Source organism: Manis pentadactyla, chromosome 12 (genome assembly GCF_030020395.1).
Source record: "Manis pentadactyla isolate mManPen7 chromosome 12, mManPen7.hap1, whole genome shotgun sequence".
Lineage (NCBI taxonomy): Eukaryota > Metazoa > Chordata > Mammalia > Pholidota > Manidae > Manis > Manis pentadactyla.
The window spans coordinates 1,211,165-1,231,912 of record NC_080030.1 but is presented as its reverse complement, the minus strand read 5'-3'; the positions used below and the strand labels follow the sequence as shown (position 1 = coordinate 1,231,912).

At 63.3% G+C, this 20,748-nt stretch overlaps 1 protein-coding gene across 1 annotated transcript; it reads right to left on the bottom strand.

The window, feature by feature from the left end:
* Positions 1-6,081: 6,081 nt before the first annotated feature.
* On the bottom strand, positions 6,082-18,454 carry EFNA2 (ephrin A2). Its single transcript, XM_036889986.2, has 4 exons — positions 18,202-18,454; positions 9,574-9,884; positions 7,884-7,949; positions 6,082-7,320 (listed from the first exon to the last, which is right to left on the bottom strand). The coding sequence occupies exons 1-4, from the start codon at positions 18,333-18,335 to the stop codon at positions 7,199-7,201; spliced, it is 633 nt and encodes a 210-aa protein (XP_036745881.1). The 5' UTR covers positions 18,336-18,454; the 3' UTR covers positions 6,082-7,198.
* Between the last annotated feature and the right edge of the window lie 2,294 nt (positions 18,455-20,748).

Here is a 20,748-nt window from a genome sequence, read left to right as displayed (position 1 = left end):
GTGGCCCCCTGTCACCTGGAAGTAACGAAGAAACCCGTCCAACCTCTCCAGCTCAGCCCCTGGCCTTTGATCAGCAGGACCCTCCACCAGGGGTCGGGGGTGGGGGCCCCTGGAACGCTGGGTGGGAAGTGTGGGCACAGCCTCCCTCCTGGCCAGGGAGCCAGAGCTCTTTGGCAGCTTCCAGGGCAGACACCCATCTCTGAGTTCCATCTTTCAGACCCACCATGGCCGCTTGCCACCTGTGGGAAGATCGCCCCAGCTGTGTGGCACCAGGGGGGGAGGATCCAGGTGGGACGTGCCTGTGGTGCTGCAGGATGCCCTGGGAGGGGCCCCTTCACTGGGTCTGGGCTTATCTGGGCCTCAGTGTCCACAGCTGTGAAATGGGCACTGGCTTCTGCAGAGGAAGACCTCTCTCCCCCTGCCCCAATCCCTGGGGACTGCTCCCTGGACCCTCCACGCCCAGCTCTGCTAATCCACCAGCCGGTCTGTGCGCCTCGGTTTCCCCTCCCAGAGGCCTAATCCCTGGATTGTCAGAGGCCGGTTTTACATACATTTAGAGGCTTTTCATAATAGATTTACTGGGCTCCAGGACGGCCTTCGCCAGCGATTAGCTGCCGCTTAATTGAATACTCCCTCCCCACCCGGTCTGCCCTCTCAGCGGGGCTGGTGGCAGGGGAGGGAAGGGGTCAGGGAGGACCCACAGCTGCGTGGGCCCCATGGGAGCCTCCCCATGTGTTCGAATGGGGTCTCCTGGCATCCAGCACAACTGGGGGCTGCCGGGGGCCAAACGAGGATGGTCTGTCAAGGACCCCAGCCCGCAAGGGGCCAAGGAGGACTCTGGCTTGCTCTGTCCACCCCTGAGGCCCAGGCAGCAGGGTCTCCCTGCTCAGGTGGGGGCGCAGGACTCACCGGGGGGCACCAGCTGACGAGCTGGCCTCACTCGGCCCGGGCCTGTGGCATCGGGTCTTGGGCTCCCACCCTGAGGCTCGGAATTTGGGTCCTGAAGCCCAGATCTGACTCCCTGACCTGCTAAGCATCTCCCAGGTCCCCAGAAGGCTTCAGGGGTGCCAGAACATTCAAGATAGAGTGGGGGACAGTGGAGGGCGAGAGCTGGTGATGTGTCCCCACCCCCCACCCCCCAGCCATTGCTGCCTTGTCCCCAACTGGGCCACTTAATTCCGCCTGTCACCAGGATGTGGGCTGAGTTTATTTATCTGGTGTATATATGTATTTTAATTTAAAGATCTGCCAGCCAGCACAGCCGACTCCTGCGGCGTCCCCGCTGCCCCCCCTCAGCCGAGAGAGGCTGTTCTCCGCCATCCCCCAGGAGTGAACGCCAGAGAATGAGGCCAGTGCCGCCAGCCTAGTCCAGCTGTTGAGAAAGAGCACTTGATTTGGAGTCCACACCCAAAACACTTCTTCAGTCATTCAAGAAACAAGAGCTGTGGGAGGCTGACTGTGCCAGGCGCTGCGGCCGAAGCAGGGGGGAAAACCAAGGGCTTCTGGGACTCACCCTGCAGGTTATGAGCCCCCAGCCATGTGCCACCCCAGCACCATTTTCTTCCAGATGAGCAAACAGGGGGCCCCCCCCACTGTCCCCACAGTGGGAGGCAGGGGTGGTGCCTGGGTTTCTCTGATGCCTGCAGCCCTGCCCTTGGTCGGGGCTTGGCAACTAACTGCTCTGTTCCTCAGTTTCCCCTCCTGGCCTCGGAGCAGCTGGGACTGCTGGCTGGGCCGTGGGCGTGATGAACGGTGCTAATAACAGGTCCCCAGGTGTGCAGGGACTCCAGGGCTGCTGTCATTAACACTGCGGCCCAGAGGGGAGCGGGCATATTGCAAGCTGTAACTCTGGCATGCTAGGCAGGCGGCGGGGCGGCGGGGTGCAGAGGGGGCGGTGAGCTCCATGGCCAGCGCCAGCTGGCGTTGCTACCAGGGCCCTTTTGGGGCGCCCTCACAGGATGACAGTCTCTAAGATTTTCTGTTTAAGGACACACACGGACCGTCCAGCCACCGAGCCCAAGGGAACAGGCCCTGGTGGACTGGCAGAGGGGGGCAGACACCTGCGTGGGGAGGCCCAACCCGAGGGCCTGGGGGGCTGGTGTTGACAAACCGTTTCCCCACCTATGTCACGTTCCAGGCCTTTTCTGCAGGGGGCCTCCTGCCCAGTGCCCCGGGGCCCAGGGTGCCAGCCTTAAGCACTTAGCTGGCACACTGGGGTGTGGTAAGGGCTGGCTCTCCAGCTGTGCTGGTCAAGAGCCCTGGGGCTGGAACCACTGCCTGACCGCCTCTTCCTCCCCCGGGACCCCCTTCCAGGACCCTGTGCCTGGGCTGTGCCTCAGTTTCCCACATTCACACAGGGGCAGCCCCCTGGAGCTGTCAGTCATTGACCCTGCAAACAGGAGAGCCCACGGGATGCAGGCTGGGTGGAGGGGGCCTTGGGGGGCTCCCAGAGGCACCCTCAATGGTAGCACCGTCTCCCCCTGCCCCTCCATCCATCAGTGTGTGCCCTGGGGGGCTGCGGCTGCAGAGCAGCAGGGCTGGGGGATCCCATGGTCTCCTGGAAGCTTCTGGAACATCCTGGGCTCCCCTAAGCCCAGCTACGTCCACTCCTGACTCCATGGGGTCCTGGGACTCACCTGGGCCTCACCCCAGTGACTGGTGGGGCCTCAGTGTCCCCATCCACACAGAGGGGTCTCCTCTGCCACTCAGCGCCCCCACAGGCCGCCTGGTCATCAGGGCCCATCTGTGGATGGCTCGCCTCTGGGCTCCCAGCCTCCCCCTCCGATCCAGGGGGTGAGTCAGGGGCTGTCAGGCGGGCGACCCCAAGGAGGGTCTCTCTCTGTCCTGGCCTCGGAGGGAGGGGTCTCGCCCCAGATGCCACGGGGCTCCTGGCTCCTGTAAGTGAGGGTGAGTTTGGAGACACGAAGTGGGTGTCTGCCCCGCCCCATCAGGGCACCGATCCGTGGGGTCAGCTGCCTCCAGGATGCCTCCGCGGGGCAGCTCCCACCCGGTCTACTCCTCCTTGGCCCCCAGTCCAGCCCCAAACCCCCTGTGGCTGTCCCTGCCCACCTCTGCTTAGCCTCCGCAGGCCCCCCACTCAGGCCACGTCCTGCCTGCCCCAGCCTCCGTGAAGTCTGGGCCAAAAATGCCTGAACCACCCCTCAGGCTGGTGTGCCACCTGCCCTGTGCCAGGGTCTCCCCTGTGCCACGCCAGCCCCAGACCTAAAGGTCACCACCAGTACTGTGCTAACACAACCACTCCGGAGGGGAAATTGAGGATGGTGGGGGGCTCTAGCCCCTCCTCTGCGGTCTCTGCCCGGCCGGCTGCCACAGCCCAGATTCGGCCACATAATTTCTGGTTTGTGTATCATCTCCTGGTGATTTGTGGCTCTGCTGTCCAGCCACCTGCAACCTGGACCAGGGTCCCCAACACCACGGCCTCCACCCTTGGCCCCCAAGTCCTCCAAATACGGGGCCTGGAGGCTACCAGGGCAGCTTACCCATTGCCTCCACCCCAATGCCGTGACAGGTGCTCACCAGATGCTCGCTGGGGCTGCCGACACTGACGAGCGAGCCATATTTCTTGCATGGTTGCCCCTTTTCTGACCATGTAGCTTCCATGTCAATCCATGTGCAACCTTCATTCAGTCATTCAGTCCACCAATGGGCATTTATTGAGCGCCTACTAGGTACCAGGCACATTCTGAGGACACAGTGGGACCAAGGCAGACAAAAATCCCTGCCCTGGGGGCGCTGACCATCTGGAGGAGGGCACAGACAAGAAATAAGATGAAAGAGGTGAATTCAGGGTATGCCTGCAGGTGACAAGATGTGCAAGGGAGGGGGAGATGGCGTGCGTCAGGCAGAGGGCCCCAGTGCCTCAGAGGATGCCAGGGAGCCAGTGTCAGGGCGGCCATCAGCGCTGAGGGCGAGGGGTGGGCCCCTGCATGGTGGTCCCGAGGCCAGAGGGCAGAAGGGGCTGTAGGGGACCCCATCCTGCAACCAGGACGGCCATGGTCTGAACCTGATGGCACTGGGAGGGAAGGAAGGGGGCAGACACAGCTCCACCCCGGAGCCACTGTCAATGTCGGGGATCCTCAGGGCGCCCTCCTGCCCACCTCCCAAGCCCCTGTGGCCGGTGCCGAGAGGGCAGCAACCAGCTGTGAGAATGGGAAATCTTTTCCCTCTGGAATCTCTGGGCAGGAAAAGCTTTGCATGGGACCCACATACTGATGGCTGAGCACGGCAGGGTCTCAGCTGTGGGTGGGCAGGGTGAGGGGTCCCCAGCCCTCAGGAACGAGCCAGCAGTCTGCACTTCAATGATGGGCTCGGGCCGTACAGGGGTGCACGCCAGCGTGAGGCGGCGCGGCTCCTCTGCACATGTGTGCACACGCGTCTGTGCGTGTTGCAGGCAAGTCTGAGGAGAGACTCCAGACTGTGGGCTGGGCACTGGGTCCCACCGGTGACCAAGAAGAGCTGCCCCCGACCTCAGGGGACTCCCAGCCCGTGGGGGAGATGGACAAGTAAAGGATCAGATCTGACCGCGTGGGCTGTGGACCGAAGGAGACATCAGATCAGTGGTCTGTGGGAAGGGTTACCAGGCGGGGGGCGCAGCACGTGCAGAGCCCAGAGTGGGAGCAAAGGTCATTCTTTACTCACCTGTCCAAGGTCACCTTTTGTGTTAAAACTCTGTCTCAAAAAAAAAAAAAAGTCCTCATAATAATTAAGTGGACACAACCCAAGTATCCATAAACTAGTGAACAGATACACCCGTACACAGCGCATCACGCAGCCGGGAAAAGGAGCGGAGCCCTGCCACGCACCACACGTGGACGGGCCCTGAACACACGGTGCTCGGTGAGAGCCAGACACACAGGCTGCACGGCGTGACCCCATTTCAGAGACACGTCCACAGCAGGCGGGTCCACAGGCAGGATGTGGACTTGTGGGCGCTGGGGGCTGGGGAGGGGGCGGGGCTTCCTTTGGGGAGATGGAATGTTCTGGAACTGATAGTACCAAAAGCCACTGAACTCTACGCTATAACAGGTAGATGGTATGGTATGTGGATTATACCTCAATAACTAACAAAAAAATAACAGCATCAAAGTCAGCTGCGAAGACCTCACCCCATGACCCCTGTGTCTAACCCCTCTGGGCCTCTCAGTCCTCTGGCCGGGGCGGAGTGTGGGCGAGGGGCCTGGGGGGCTCAGGATGCCTGGGGCCCTCGCTGCGGAGTGGGCACGCTGAGGGTCTCTCTCCGTGGTGCTCAGCTCGGTGTCAGCCTCCCTCCCGCCCCGGGCGGGGCACACACAGGGGTCTTTGTGCCGCACAGGCCTCATTACAAGGCAGGCCCCGTCGCTAGGCCCGGCACTGCCGAATTAATTAGCAGAGAGCCTTCCCTCCCGGCTAACCGTGCCTGAGATGCACAGGCCTGGCGGGTGGCATCACGGCAGAGGAGCGGCTGGGGACCCCTGTGCCTTGGCCCCGCTGGGGGCCCGCTTCCCTCAACTCCTCGGGGGCTGGGCCGGGGGGAGGCTCCTGGCACCCCACCGCCCACTGGCACATGGTTTTTGCAGAGCCAGGAAGGGATTAAGAGACATCAGACCCCCGACCCTGGCCTGCGGCAGCTGGAGAAACCAAGTCACCGAGTGGCAGAGCTTGACTGTGGAGATGTCACAGAATTTGGGGCTTGAGTACCTCCCTCCCCGCAAGCGCTGACGAGGGGTCCAGCCTGGGGCCCGGGGATTCCTCCATGCCAGGAGCATGGGATGGCCGTGTAATAAGCCCCTGCCGAGTCCTCCTGGCAGGGAAGCTTGTTCCCATTTCTCAGAGGGGGACGCTGAGGCGCATGGGTGGCAACAAAGGATACACAACACCCATAAAATGCCCATTCCAGGGCCTGGCCCCCAAAGGATGCACAGAACCAAAGAGCCGATCGTGATGGTCCCCAGACATTCCTCGTCGACACCCCACCCTACCTGGCCAATTCCAGACTCAACTCCAAATCAGTAGCTTGGCACACCCCTCCGGCTGGAGCCAGAGGCCCCCACACAGATGCACAACTTTGAGATTTACGCTCATTTTATTATAAAAAAATACAGAATCAAAGTTGCTCATGATGGGAGTGGGCAGGCCAATCACCAGCTCCAGGCGTGGCAACACCGCCCACCCACACTTATCCCTACAGAAGCGCCCCACCAGGCGTGCCAGCCGGCCCCCGGCAACCGCACACGATATATATTTATATATAATATATATAAAACACAGATCGGGAAGGCAGATAGAAATATGAAACCTGTACAAATGCACTGTTCACTTCACTGAAGTGTCTGGGGAGGGGTCTCTTTTTGGCCACCACCCGCCCCCTCCCCCATTTTGTTTTGTCCTGTTTTCTTTTTTCTTATAAACATGATTAGGTCACAGAGTAGAGGGAAGGGACTCCGACAGACAATGAGCTTATTGCAAAGTGCAGCTTCTACTCTAAAAGTCCAGCCCACCCCCCCACCAAAATAAAAGCCACCTCCAAGGAAGGGGTGAGGAAATAAGTGACTCCCCAGGCCGTTCGCAGGAGTCTGGTGAGAGTCGATCACAGTATATGTTCACCGGCTCTATTTACAGAAATGTAACATCCTCTGGCCTCGGGGGCAACTATGCGGGGCTGGTGGGACACAGCAGTGCCAAGATGGTTTCTAAGATGTGGGTGCTGTGAGATGGCCCGTGTGACACACTGTGGGGCCGAGGGCGCAGGGGTCCGCTGGAGCCAGGACCCAACAAATGGAGTGGCCAAACCAGGGGTCCTCCACCCCCCAACCCCCAGGGGGCCAGAGACCCCCGCCCCACCCACCGTCCATTCTGTTTCCTTCCCAAGGTCAACAGGAACAGCAAGGAATAAATTAAATTAAAAACTCAAGTCCTTCTGATCCAACCATGAAAAATACACTTAAAAAAAAAAAAATTCGCTCAGAGGTTCTCAGATTCTCCAGCGTCCCTAGACCGGATGGCTCGGCCAGCAGCTGTGCCAACATGGGCCCACGGGCACTGGGGGTCCTCAGCGACCAGCCATGCCTGGGGCAGGTCCTGGGGTGGGCGGAAGGCCCCTGGCCCCGCAGGGGCAGCACCAGTCATGGGAGAAGCGGCGTCTCTATTTGGTCTCGGAGGCGGAGTGGTCCGGGTGGGTCAGCGTCCTGCGGGGTGGGGACTAGGAGCCCAGGAGCGCGCACAGCACAGGGACGGTGCCCAGGAGGAGCTGGCAGATGCCCAGGCTGCTGCATGAGTTATTGCTGGTGAAGATGGGCTCGGGGGCCTCGTACAGGGTCTCATCTGGGGGGACACGGAGGCAGCATAGTCAGCAGGTGGCCCAGACCCCCATCCCCAACCGGCCACACGTCCACTCCCCTCTGTTTCCTGGGGCACCACAACCTGGCGCTGTTAACGGGCTCCAACTTAGCCACACCTCCCAGCCCCGGAAATTTCTGTCCATCTTGGCTGGGGCTGTGCCTCCAGTGCAGAGTGCGGCAGACCTAGGCACCCAATAAATGGGTGCCTGGGGCCTGGGAGCCCCCTCTTCACCTGGCCATGGCCTTTCAAGAGCTCAGGAGAGAGGCCCTCTGTCCTCGGTGGGGCACCCCCCTGGCGCCCTCTCTCGGAGGCAGGGGGCCTGGCCACGGATTCACCTTCACTCTCGAAGCCCTGAGACAATGTCCTGATTTGCAGATGGGGAACCTGAGGCTCAGGGGCAGGACCTGCCCCAGCCTTCACTGAGGCTGTGGGGCTCTCACAGCTGTGCTGTGACCACCCTCTGACTGCTGACCAATCAATGGATTCTGTGGGTTCGGAACAAAGCGATTGAGGGCCTGGACCCTGCAGGACCCCCAGGCACTTACTGGTTGGTCGTACATAAACCTTCAGCCGCAGGCAGGGCCGGTCCACAACATTGGGTGGTGTGGCAGCTAGGAGGGGATGGAGGTTAGTGAGGCGGGGGGCTCTCAGTGCCCAAGACCTCCTAGGGCTGCACCCCCATTCCCATGCCAGTGACTCAACCCTGGCCCAGGTCGGGGAAAGCCACCCATACAACTGCGACTCATACATCAAAGCCCCAGAGGCAATGCCCCCTATTTCCCAGAAGTCCTCCTGCACATACACCCACTCCTTTCTTTGCTGAACCCTAACCCCAGAGACTGGGGGTGTCTGTGTCCAACTCCATCTCACCCCAGGGCTGCACAGGGCAATGTTCAAAGGTGATGAACAAAAAATACATTTGTTTTCAACTGATCAGCAAAAAAAAATGAGTGTAACCGAATGATTGATCTGAGATCAAAAACCTGCTTCTCTGGGTTTCTGTCGGAAAGACATTCCCTATCTGGGCCTCATCTGGCACACAGTAGGTGCTTTGGAAATGATTATTTCCATCTGAGAGGGAGGCAGCTTTCCCCTGTCACCCCAATAGGGACCCACACTGCCTGGGGGTCACACGGAGGCAGAAGTACTTCGGTCCTCATGCCTAAAATCATTGCTCTCCCCGCTTCTTGGCAGACATGGCAAGGGCTGTGGAGGGGCAGGTGGGGCACCGCAGAGTCAGCCTGAGTCAGGAGGGAGGCTCAGGGCCCAGGATGGGGAGGGGAAAGGAGGCCCGGAGCCCAGCGCAGGCCGAGGGGGTTCACACACTTGAGCAAGCGTGGACACCCGCCATGCCATGTGCACGTTCAAGCAACCACACAGCTGCTGCCTGGCCTGTCCCCACCTGCCCTCTCGGCAGCCGCCATCTCTGCCTGCCCCCCCAGAAGCCCCTCACGCTGGGAGATAGAGATAAAAACCGCATGTAATAAAAAAAAAGAATTCGTCACAGAGATAGGACGAATAATTACAATAATTATCTTATGAAACTCCCATCTTGGAAAGAAAAATGTAATTTTTCTTATATTACGGGGACTTAAACACCTTCTTCCCCCCTCCCCCACCTTCTTCTTCCCTGAATTAAAAGGGAAAAAAATCCAAATAGAGCAGAAGGGAGGAAATGGGGCCTCTGTCGAGTTTAATTTGACACAGTGGGAGCTGGAGTCGGGGGGCACACCCCGCTCTCCACCTGGCCTCCCGCCGCCCCGAGGCGCTGAGAATCGGGGTGCGCCACCATCCGGCAGAGTCTCAAGGCCTCTGCAGAGGCATGGAGTCTAGTGCCCAAGACTCCATCTCGCTGGGGGCAATGCCCGGCCCTGCCCGTGCCTCCCCGCCTCCCCCAGATTCCCTCCTGCCCGCCCCAGTGCAGTGGGGAGTGGGCACTCCTGGTCTCAGGGTGGGACAGGCCGACTGCGGGGCCACTGGCTCCCCAGTCCGGAGGCTAAGGCGATAGACAGGCTGGGGTGGGGGGTCTCGGCCCTGCTCTGGGCCTGTTTACCCGCCTGCAAAATGGGGACCTGACAGCGGGGCCTCGGGGACAAGCTGGGAGGGTGGTGAGAAAACCCAAGGGCTCGGCCGCTGGACGCAGGCCAGTGCCGGCCCGGGACGCGCCCTGGACCCCTCCTCTGCCCGCCCCGGCCCCCGGCCCCCCGGCCCCCCGCCCGGCCGGCGCACACGCACAGATGTAGTAGTACTCGTGGCCCGGGCGGAACTCGAAGCCGAGCGAGAAGGGCGTGAAGAGCTGGAACTTCTCCGAGAACTTGAGCGGCCCCCCGGGGGCCGCGGGCCGGTTGCACTCCCAGCGCTTAAAGCCGCGCTGCCGGTGGTCGCAGGACGCGTGGCCCTCGCCGTTGACCATGTACAGCACATAGTGCTCCATGCGCTCGGTGGGCGGCGGCGGCGCCCCGTAGTGCGGGCAGTAGATGTCCAGGTAGTCGTTGATGCTCACCTCCACCGTGTAGCCCCCGCCGCCAGCCGCGCCCGCGTGGAACCTGGGGCGGCCGGGGGTCAGCACGAGGGTCAGTGGGGCAGGGATGGAGGGAACAGGAAGGGGTCGGGGGCAGTGCCCAGGTGAGCCGGACCGCAGGGTGGACCCCATGTCCACGGCCATTCCAGGGTGCCAGCCCACGCACCCCTGTCTGGCATCCCCCCAGGCCGGCCTGGAGCCCCAGCCCCACAGTGAAGGGGACGCTGGGGGAGGGAGCAGCCGCATGCAAAGCAGGTGCCCGTGACTGGGAACCCCTTGCTCCCCGGCGCAGGCAAGACATCTGGGCCTCTCTGCGGGCACAAGCTGTTCCCCCCACCAGGAAGCCCCTCTCCAAAACCCCACTCCGTTTGTGCCACAACCCCTCCTCCAGGCAGCCCCCCATGCTGCCCATCAGATGCAGACACCTTATTTTTCCTTCTGCAGATCTGCCTGCCAGGAGGGCGCAGGGCCGTGTGGGGATGCAGACCCGGCATTCGGGCCCCTCTAGGACAAGCTCGGCCCCCTCCCCTCTCCTAGCCTCAGTTTCCCCACAGGGTGCAGGCCTTAGCAGGCCTCCCAACTCAGTAGTCCTCTGGCTTTGACCCCACCACCCCCACCACCACGTGTGACCCCAGAGAGTCTCACGTCCTCCCCGAGGCCTCTGGAAACCAGCCATTGTCCCCCAACCTCCAGCTCACGCCCCCAGTTCCCCCACCCCTGAGACCCTCCAACCAATCCCCAGCCCTGAGGACCCCAGACTGCCACAGAGCCTGCGCCCTTCCCTCTGGGAGCCCCGCTGACTCGGCCGCATCTAGCAAGGAAGGTCGAAGGAGAGGCCACCGGCTCCTCTCCCCCCACTGCCTTGGGCTACACAGCCAGGAGCCCTTAGATGTCCAAGACAAGGCCCCCCAGCTCCCTGTCACGTAAACATGGTCCGGACCAAGGGGGCACAAGGGGGCCTCCCCAGCGGGCCTTGTTAGCACATAAAAGTTTCCAGCCACGCAGGGGTGGGGGGCAGATTCCCCCAGCCTGCCCCTCCCCACTCCCTGCACAGGCTGGGAAACTGGGGCCCAGCGAGGCGGGGGCATCAGGGAGGGCACAGTCTGCTGGCATCCCAGCCCCGCCGCTGCCTCTGCCCACCCTGCCAGCTGCCCCGGCCCACAGGAGGGGCGCATGGCACGGCCCCCATGCCGGGTGTGCTAATTGGCACAGCCGGCACCTGACGGGGCGGCTGGATCATCAGATGGCATCAGTTGGCGCCCCACTGCCCTGAGACTGCGCCAGGCAGGCAAGGGCTCCTGGGACTCCCCCAGGCAGGAGACCCTACTCACGGCTCCCTGTCCGTCACTGGACAGCCAGTGGGGACTTGAGCCTGTGGCTGGGGCAAAGGCGGCAGAATTTGGAGGTCAGGGAGCCAGAGGGGGCGGATTTGTGCCCATCCCCTTCCCCGCAGAGGGAGTCACCCCACCGCCGCAGAATGGGGAAGGTGTCTGCAGGGAGGCTGGGCAAGGGGGGTCCGCGGAGGGCTGTGGAACCAACCGCGCAGTTCCAGGTGCACATGGTTTGGGCCCAGCGGGGGCTCCCCGCGCATTCTTTGCTCAGCGCCTCAGCTTCCGACCCTGTGCCTTGGGGACGGTCCTGGGGGGGGTGGGAAGGGGAACTCCAGCTGTGTGCGCACAGATTCGGGGCAGCCCCAGGCTGGACTGACACCCTGATCCGTCTGGGACGTGCCCATCCCTCGGGCTGCCCCACGGCCGACTGGGCACGGGCGACTCATTGGCCGGATGCATCCTCTGGCGCCTTGGATGGGACCGATGCCGAGGCTGCTCCAGGCTTTTCCAAATGCCATTTTCACGCCTTCCCAGCCCAATTGATCAGTCGATCGATGCCATCCTCAGCTGAGCACCCGCCCGGGACCCACCCACACCCAGGCTGGCCCAGTGCGGGAGGCCAAGAGAGGGGAGCCACGGGGCACAGGGGCCTGGCCCCCCACCCCAGCCCTCTCTGGCTCTGAGGTTCTTGGGGATGCACACTCAGTCTGAAGGAGCCTGCTTTCTGCAGGGCCCTCCTCCAGACGGGAGGCCCTGGGAGGTGGGGTATCACCCCTTTCCCCTGGTCTGCCTCTGCCTGTGTTTCCCCCGTAAGGCCTGCTTTCCTGCCCAGCACTGGGCACCACCATCCTCCTCCTCTTCCATCTCATCTTCTGAAACACGTCAAAGATCCAGGCTGCCTTGCTAGCTCAGAGGCTGGACACCTGGGGCTCCAGTGGGCCAGCCGGGCTCCTGGCCTCCCAAAACCTAGATCTCAATTTTCTGAGAGTAAGTCAGACCCTCTGGTCACTGGAGCAAAATCCCCCATTAGCTCTGTAGCACCCAGAATACACCAGACAGTCCTCCAGGCCCATGAGGCCCCCACTGTCCACACCACCCCACCATCACCACCCTCAGCCTGGCTCTAGCCACCCCAGCTGCCACCCCAGGGCCTTTGCATATGCTGCTCTCGCTGCCTGGAATGCTGTTCCCCGCCTCCCCACCTTATTGCCTATCTCGTTCTGACATGACCACACCTTTATGTATGCCGTCTGCCCTCCAGAGCCTGGCCCTCAGCCTCGCTCACCCCTTCCCCAGTGGCCAGTACCTGGCCCTGAACACAGCAGCGCTCATCATGTGTTTGTTGATCAAACAAAGGCCAAGGATTTGAGATCTTTGAGGCGCTAGAGTCACAGGGAGCAGATGGAGCTCTGCACACGGTGAGGCGAGGACCCCAGGCAGGTTGGTCCCAGAAGCTCCACCACACAAGCTCTGGTCGCCTAAGTGGGCCATTTTTTTCCCTTCGAGGCTCTAAAATAGCGATGGCCTTGCTGCGCTGGCATTCCAGGTTCCAAATTGGTGGGAGAGCCTGGGACGGGTGCCTAGCCACTGCCCAGGCTGACGCCTGTGCGGGGCAGGGGGGTCAGCCCCCGAGCCGAGCCTGGTGCTAGCAAAACAAACCTTTCATTTCCTCCACCAGCGCAGAAGCCTGATATGCAAAGTCTCCTTGAGAGCAGCAGATAGGGATCGAAATTCTCACTAAGGGGTTAATGACTGACTTGAGACCTGTTCCCAGTCAGAGGGCTCCACGGGCTTTCGGAGCCCTCCAGATTCCCCAGCACATCTGCTCAAGCTCTTGGTCAACGCGCTGCCCACGTTCCCTCCTCCAGGCAGCCCTCCAGCCCTGGGCGGACCCTCGCTGGTCAGGGCCCCCAGACGTGCTCTCCTGCCCACCTCCACCCGCAGCCCTATCTCTAGCAACTGCCAGGCCTGCAGCCAATTAGCTCCAACTGGGCGACTGTCAAGCCATTAGATGCTAACAGCAAAGCAACTAATTAGGAGTCTCACCTGGGATAGGGGTGGGGGTGGGCCATACGTGGTCCCAGACTGGAAACTGAGGCAGGAGTGGGGCAGGGGGCACCAGTGGGTGGGTCGCACCTGGTGGGTCTGCGATGTCACCTCTCAGCTCCGTGGTCCCAACCAATTCATGGCTCTCAGTGAAGGGACCAAGAGACCCCAGGAAGACCCCAGCAAAGAGGATGCCCAGGCCAGCTCCTGAGAGGGCAGCAGGGTCCTGCCTTCCCTTGCAGTGAGGCCCCCAGGATCTCAGCAACCTGAGAAGGACATTTCCCCCTTCCTCCAGCCGGGGGCCTGGGTGGGACCTCAGTAAATTAGGGAAGGACCCCAAGCAGGTGCAGGATCACCCCAAGGACAATCGTGGGGGCAGGGGGTACACTGAGGCAGAGCCCTCAGATCCGAAGCAAGAAGGCAGGAGAGGTGGCGGATGGGGCCACAGAGTCAACCCCGCCCCTGGGCTTCGTCTGGGGTGCACAGTCCACAGGGTACGCCTCTCTCAGTCACCCCACCCTCCCTCTGCACCCACAATGCGCGCCGTGCCCCTGACTCTCCTGGGCCAGCCCCAGGCAAGGCTGCTGCCTGGGGAAAGGGTGATGCCTCATCAGCCCGTCTTCCCTGGGGCCTTGGATGAGTTGCTTTTTCTGGGTCCAAGAAACAGAGGCACAAAGGGGAGGCCTACCCCACGGGGTGGAAGGATGGGGGTGCATGGCTGGGGTGGGGTGACTCGGCCCGTATCGTGAACGGAGCCCCTCAAAGCCCAAGACTCCCCTAACAGGGAGGTCCAGGCACGGCAGCTGAGCCTCCCACTCCAGCAAGGTCCAGGGAGTGCCAGGCCAGAGCTGGCTGGCCGCAGAGGTCACAGTCAGGTTGAGGTCAGAACAAAAACCCTGCTGGCCTCTGTGGTCGTGGGAGCCGAGCTTCCAGCTGTCCAGGATGGGAGCCGCAGGCTGGGGACGCGGGGGTGGCCCTGTCTCTTCCCCCAGTGTGGCCCACCCGGAGGAGACACAGCTAACCCTCCTTCCAGAACCATTTCCAAAAGAGAAGATCTCCCAAAGCAACATGATGGGGCACGGCCGGACAGCAGCCCATCCCGGGGGAAGGGGGCGGCCGTCCCTGCAAAGACATGGCTGGCAGGGCTGGACACCCACTCCTGCTATGGAACCGGCTGATAGAAGGAAACCGTCGGCCGTGAAATCATGGCCTCCTAGTTCCCAAAATGTGGCTGCCATCCTGGAAAAAACACCTACAATCCAGAGGGCTCCGTGGACCTCACAGAGATTTCTGCCAGGGGCCTGGGGGGTCAGGTGGCCAGCCCCCACCCCGGCCCAGCTCCCAGACAGGTGGAGACCAGACCTCATGTGTCCCCCACCTGCCCCGGAGGCCCCACCACTGAGCCTCGGTTTCTCCACCTGCACAGTGAGGCCTCCAGGGGGACAGGGACACCCAGGGAACACCCACCCACCCATCAGCCCCCAGGAAGCCAGTGGGCCCTGGCTTCAGACCCTTCAGGACAAAAGAAGACCAGGCCCCCCACAGGGGGTGTCCCAGACTGCTCCCCGCCCGGCACCACAGCTCCCCCTCTTTTTTGGGTGGAAACGTCCCCGCAGATTTGTGGGCCCAGTCCCAGAGGCCCCTTCTCTCGCCTGCAGGAGCTGCCTCGGTTTCCCCTCTCCATGGGGGCCTCTGAGCCCCAGGGATCATGCCCACACCTTGCCCATCCATGCCAGGCCCTGCCACCATCTGCCTAGTGGCACAGCATGCCAGCCCCCACTTCACGGAGGTGGCACTGGGGCAGCGAGCAGCCAAGCCACCCGCCCCAGGTCATGCGAGCTCTCCAAGATCCCCGAATCCAAGCCCAGGCCCCCACAGCCCCCGACACCCACCAGACCTCTCTTTCCAATCCCCCCAAGCCAGGTGGATGAGCTGCTTTCAAACAAAACAAAAACCCTCAAAGCATGGCATTGCCCCCTTCAAAGCCAAGTACCCTGGGAGACCCAGCGAGGCCGGCAGGGACCAGGCCACCCGGCACCTCCACCCGGAGATCCTCTCCAGTCGCCATCTTCCTACCCAGTTCTCTGGGAGGGGAACTCGGCTACTGCCGCTCAGGGGGCAAGCCTGAGAGGCTGGTCGGGGTAGGCTCCAAGCCCAGAGCCCCCCACCCCAGGCCGGCAGCTCGGGATCTGCTCGGGCTGCAGGTCCCCAATCAGGTGGAGGACCTCAGGGATGGCAGGCGGCCTGTACGGTGGGGGCTCCTGGGATGCAGATCCGCACCCCTGCCGGGACCCAGCGGGCTGGGGTGGGGGCTGAGGCCCCGCAGATGTGCACCCCACGCAGACATGCTAGACACACGTGTGCATCACATACACACATATGCCCATGTGCCCCCACACAGCACATACATTCCACACACAGGCATGCTCCTCCAAATACGGGCACGCGTTCCATGCACAATCACGCGGACTCATGCGCACACATGCCAGGGCCGGGGCTGCTATGCACACATGCGTCACCCTACCACCAACACACATGTGCACGCGTGGACCCCTGCATCTTGCAGACAAGAACCCAGAGCTGCACGCAGTGATGTGTGCAGACACACCCTGCAGCCTGCAGCAACACAGCCTGGTGCGCAGAGGTGCATGAGCCCCGAGCAGATGCATGGGCAGATGCCCCACATGAGGGCAGCACCCCCCAGGCCCCTGGCCCAGCCCAGCCCAGCCCCATCCAGCCAGGGACGGACCCAGAGACACCCGGTGGCCAGCCCAGGGGTGCCCAGCTCAGGCAGGGGCGGGTAGGACAGCCAGCTGGTGGGGGAGCCTGGCTGGCTGTATGCACCCTACACCAAAGGTGGAGGTGGGTGGGGGGTTCCCAATGCAACGTCTGCCAGCCGCATGTGGGCAGGAATCCAGTGCACAGCAGGGGAATACAGTTTGGGAAGCAGCCGAGTACTTGCCACCTCAGTACAGGTACCAGGCCCAGCCAGTGAAAGTGGCTGGCCTCACGGCAGCACCTCAGTGCCTGCGGGTCCTCATGAGCACATCTGTGCCCACAGCTCTTCTCTGCCTGTCTGCCCCCCGGGAGCATGCACAGCCCCTCTCTGGCCCTTCCTCACGGTGCCTTTGTGCGCCCCTCTGGCAGGCACAGCCTGTTCCCACGCTTCCCCCGTCTCCTGCGTCTGCCAGCCACCAATCTCTGCTTCTACTCCGTCCATGTCTCTCCCAGCCCGGCCTGTCTCTCATCTCTGCCCATGGGGCTGCCTCATGTTCCAGGCCTGCTCGCCCAGCCTGCACCCCTCCCCCTGGACCGCGGTCTCCAGGACTCTGCACCCCAGGAAATCTCCCCTCCCAGGTGCCCTGAGGCCCTGAGGCCTCACACTGTCCTCCTTCAGTGCCCCACACACACCCAGCCTCCAGGCCCTGGTCCAGCCACCTCTGAACGCCAAGCCTGATGGGTGCCCAGGCGGCCGAGGCTCACGGCAGCTGGTCGGATGAGAGCTGCTGGACCAGCAACAGGAGGTGGCTGAGTGACCAGCACACCCAGGCACTGGGGAACCGCTTCCTTCCTCTGGCCGGGATCCTGCCCACAGCCTTTTGGCAGGTGGGGCGGCCCCAGCACCCCCATCTGTCCCCGTTCGAGGCTCCTCGCGTGTTTGGTTTGCTAGAACAAAGGACAGGCCACGCCGGGGATGGAGATTCTGGAACTGAAACCGAAAACTTGGGCTGGGGGAGTGCTGCCCACTGGGAAGAGCCTTAATCAGACCCGCATGTGACTGGCGGGGCGGGCGTCACAGGGGACCGGCTCCGCAGAGGCCCGGCAGTCCCTCCGCAGTCGGGGTCTCTTACCCTCGGTCCTGGGGTTGAGCCCACCACCGGGCAACTGAAGGCGGGGTGTGGGCATGCTCCCTGCCTCCATGGCAGACACTGGCCACCCTTGTCCCAGGGCCTGCCTCAAAGAGAGCCCTTTATGCAACTTTCTGCCAGAGGATCCCGGACAGCAGGGGGACCACGGGGGGATGGTGGGGGACAGCGGGCCCCGGAGGGCAGTGAAAATGGAGAAAAAGTGACCTGAAGTCGAGGGGCAGGGAGTGGGCAGCCCGGCCACCTCGGTCCCTGTGCACAGCCCTGCCAGCCCCAGGGACACCACGTGCCCCTGACAGCTGGAACTGACCCCAAAGCGCAGTCTCCCACAGGACCCCCAGCCCACTCTGGCCTTCGAGACCGGGTAACGGCCCAGAGGTTTCTGCTGATGTCCAGGAAGTGGTCAGTCATCAGCAAACTTTTCTCGCTCCAACTAACGGGGGGCCTCTGCTGCCCCCCCAAACTGTGCTCAGTGCGGGCAGGCAGGCGGGCGGGGCACCTTGGCTGGGCGTGGCAGGCTGGGCACCAGGCCACCTGGGTCCCCGCCGGGCTCTGCTCCCCGCACCGTGACCTTGAGCCAGCTGCTCATCCCCTCTGCGCCTCAGTTTCCCTATCAGCAGCAGGACGACGAGAGTGCATGCTGCCCAGTGGCCGCTCCTGGGGCTGACCCCAGCCCTTTGTGCCTCAGTCTCCCTGTCCTCACAAAGCCAGGACCGGGGAACCCCTGCAGTCCAGGCAGCCAGGTGCAGAAGGGATGCTCCAACTTCCCCAAGTTCATCCGGGGACCCACTAGCAGGACGCGCCCACGGACCCCTTACCCCGGGGGACCACAGTCCCCCACCTCGGGGCGCAGCTCAGGGCCAAGATTCCCGGGGATCCCCACCAACTCCAAAGTGGGCGCAGTCCCTGGAGAGTCGCGGCGATCGGGGGTGGCCCCTCAGGTCCGGGGACGGGACTTGAGGGCTGCAGGGCTTCTGCGGGCGCCGGAGGGGCTCCCCGAACTCCAGAGCGGCGGCGCCCGCGGGCAAGCAGGGAGCGAGACCCCGGGTCCGCGCGGCAGCGGGGCGCCCGGCGGGCGGGAGGCGGGCGCCGCGCTCACCTGGGGTTGCTGCGGTTCCAGTACACGGCGTAGCGGTCCGAGTTGGCGCGGGCGGCGTCCTCGGCGAGCGCGGGGGGCGGCGGCCGCAGCAGGATTAGGAGCAGAGGCAGCAGCGGGCGGTGCGCGGGCGCCATGGCCCCGGTCCGGCCGCCGCGCTCTCCCGCCGCCGCCAGCCGTCTCCGCCTCCGCCGCCGCGCGGGAGGGAGGAGGGCGCGCCGCGCTTGGAGATCCCGCCGCCCCCGCCTGGGCGCGCGCGACCTCGGGCGCCGAGAAGCCAGGCGGCGGCGGGTGGGGCGGGGGTCGCCCCGGGCGCCTTGCCCCGCCGCGCGGACTTCGGAGCGCGGGCTGCGGCCGCCGCACCCGCCGGGGAGGGGCCGGGGCTCCGGCCTTTGTCCCGCCCGAGAGCCGGGAGGGCCGCGGGCGCCCCCTCCTGCCGCGCCCCGGCCGCGGGGCTCCTGCGTCCACCGCACCCCACCAGCCCGTCCCAGAACTCGCCGCTGGTCGGGCTGCCTGGTCCCCAGGGTCCTGCCCCGGAGACCTCCAACTCTGCGGGGCCCTGCGGGGTGCCTCACCCCACGAGGGTGCCGGCGACGGTCTCTGCATCCATTCCGGCCACCAGCCCGCCTGCAGACCCTAGCCCTGTGCGAGGAGCAGGAGACGCAGGCGTGGCTCACCCCATCTTTCCCGGAGCGTTCAAAGCAGACCCCGAAGTCCCACACCAGGCCCGGCCAACTCCGCGCCTTACCATTTGGCCTGGTGAAGAGTTTTGCTGGAGAGGCTGACCAACGCCCAAAGTTCCCGTCTGCTAGTGCCTCACTGGGGGTGCCCAGCGCGACGTCAACTAGCTGGCTCTGCACTTCTGCATCTGAGAAAGGGGACAGGGGTCCTGCGAGCAGCAGGTGCCCGACGTATGCTGAGCCTGAGCAGCTCAGGATGGGATCCCGGCTGACAACAGATAAGTCGGCCCTCGGGATCAGTCCAACGGGGAGAGGAGAATGGGAAGGGCATTTGGGCGGAGGGCACAGCGTACACAGAGGCCCAGAGCACCTGACCTGTTCATAGAACTCACAGAGTGACCACCGCCCCTGGGGGGCTGGCTGCAGGCAAGGAACTGGGGGCTCACCCTCCATTTCTGTCCTCGATCACAACACCACCTCCTTCACCAAACACTGAATTTATGAGGGTACACTGTCACCAAGTGCCACGCCGGCCACGTTCCACCCGCCTGGGTCTGTTTCGTTGCTGGGTCCAGGGTGTGAGGCATCACTGAAACTCCCTGCACAACTTCAAGACCAGAGAGTGGCAAAGTGACCTCCACCAAGGTGGTAGGGCGGATGGACTCGCCCCAGCCACACACCTCCGATATGCATCCCCTGGGCACTTGCTGACCCTTTGTCAGGGCTGTACCAAGCTGGGATCGATTCCCTTCCCTTCCCTTCCTGTTAAAATTCTGCTCAGCCTTCAAAGCCTGTCCCACCTGGTGCCCCACCACCACCACCATGAGGTTCACAGTCCTCTGCCCTCCAGGGAACTCAGCCCATCTATTCCGGGTGTTCTGGCTTCTGGGTCTTGTCCTCTGACCCAGTTGCTGGTACCTCAGTCCCACAGCTGGTCCAGGTGGTTCCACAGAGGAGGGTGGGAACCTGCCCCCAGGCGGTAGCCTAGGTAGGCCCAGGAGGCCCAGAATGCCCCCGAGTCACCTGGCAGGGCCTTCAAACAGACTTTGGAAGTCCCTAGGGCAAGGGCCTGGTGTCCCAGCGACAGAGGCCTGGCCCAGCCCGGTGTCCTGCCTGGCAAAGGGGGACCTTCTGGAAGCTCTCTCCACCTGAAGAAGAGAATCCCTCCTACTTTACGGGGGCTGGTGGTCGGGGCGGGGGTCTTTTCTGTCAAAGCCAGCAGGACTGGGAGCTGCCTGGGCTGGGGTGAGGGGCCGCCTCAGCGGCCTGGCCGCTGGGTCGGCTCATTTGCATGCAGGGGCCACCGAGGCGGGAGCCGCCGAGGCAGCGCGGATTTGAGCAGAAGCTCCGTTTTCCTTGTGTTCTCGTCTCTCTCAAGGTCAGAGCCAGAGCAGGGACAGGAACAAAGGCGTGCGTCCCCCACTCAACCTCCCTGAGCCTGGCCGCCGCTCCAGAGGAGGGACCCCGGGGAGAGGAGGGCAGGGCGGGGGTGGGGGCCCAGGAACAGTCACCCTGCTGCTTCTGGGGACCTCTGCCCAGCAGGGGGCTGATGCTGGGGCCCACAGGCCCTGTCCCCTCCAAGGGTGAATAGTCATCACAGTCTCCAGGGGCAGCTGACGGGGTTCAGCTGGGGCCAGGGGTCATCCTGGAGTAAGCTTCCTCTGGGGTCAAGGGTCAGAGATCAGGCTCACTCTGGGCACAGCAGTCACAGTCTGGGATTCGAGGCTCGGGGTCAGGGACCACCCAGGCTGACCCAGGACAAGGTCTCTGATGGGGATCTGTCCCCATCCACCCCGGGGTGCACTCGTGGGCTCAGGGTTCTGCTCTAGACTTGGGGAGGGTCTTTCTCGGCCAGTCCCAGATCTGGCAC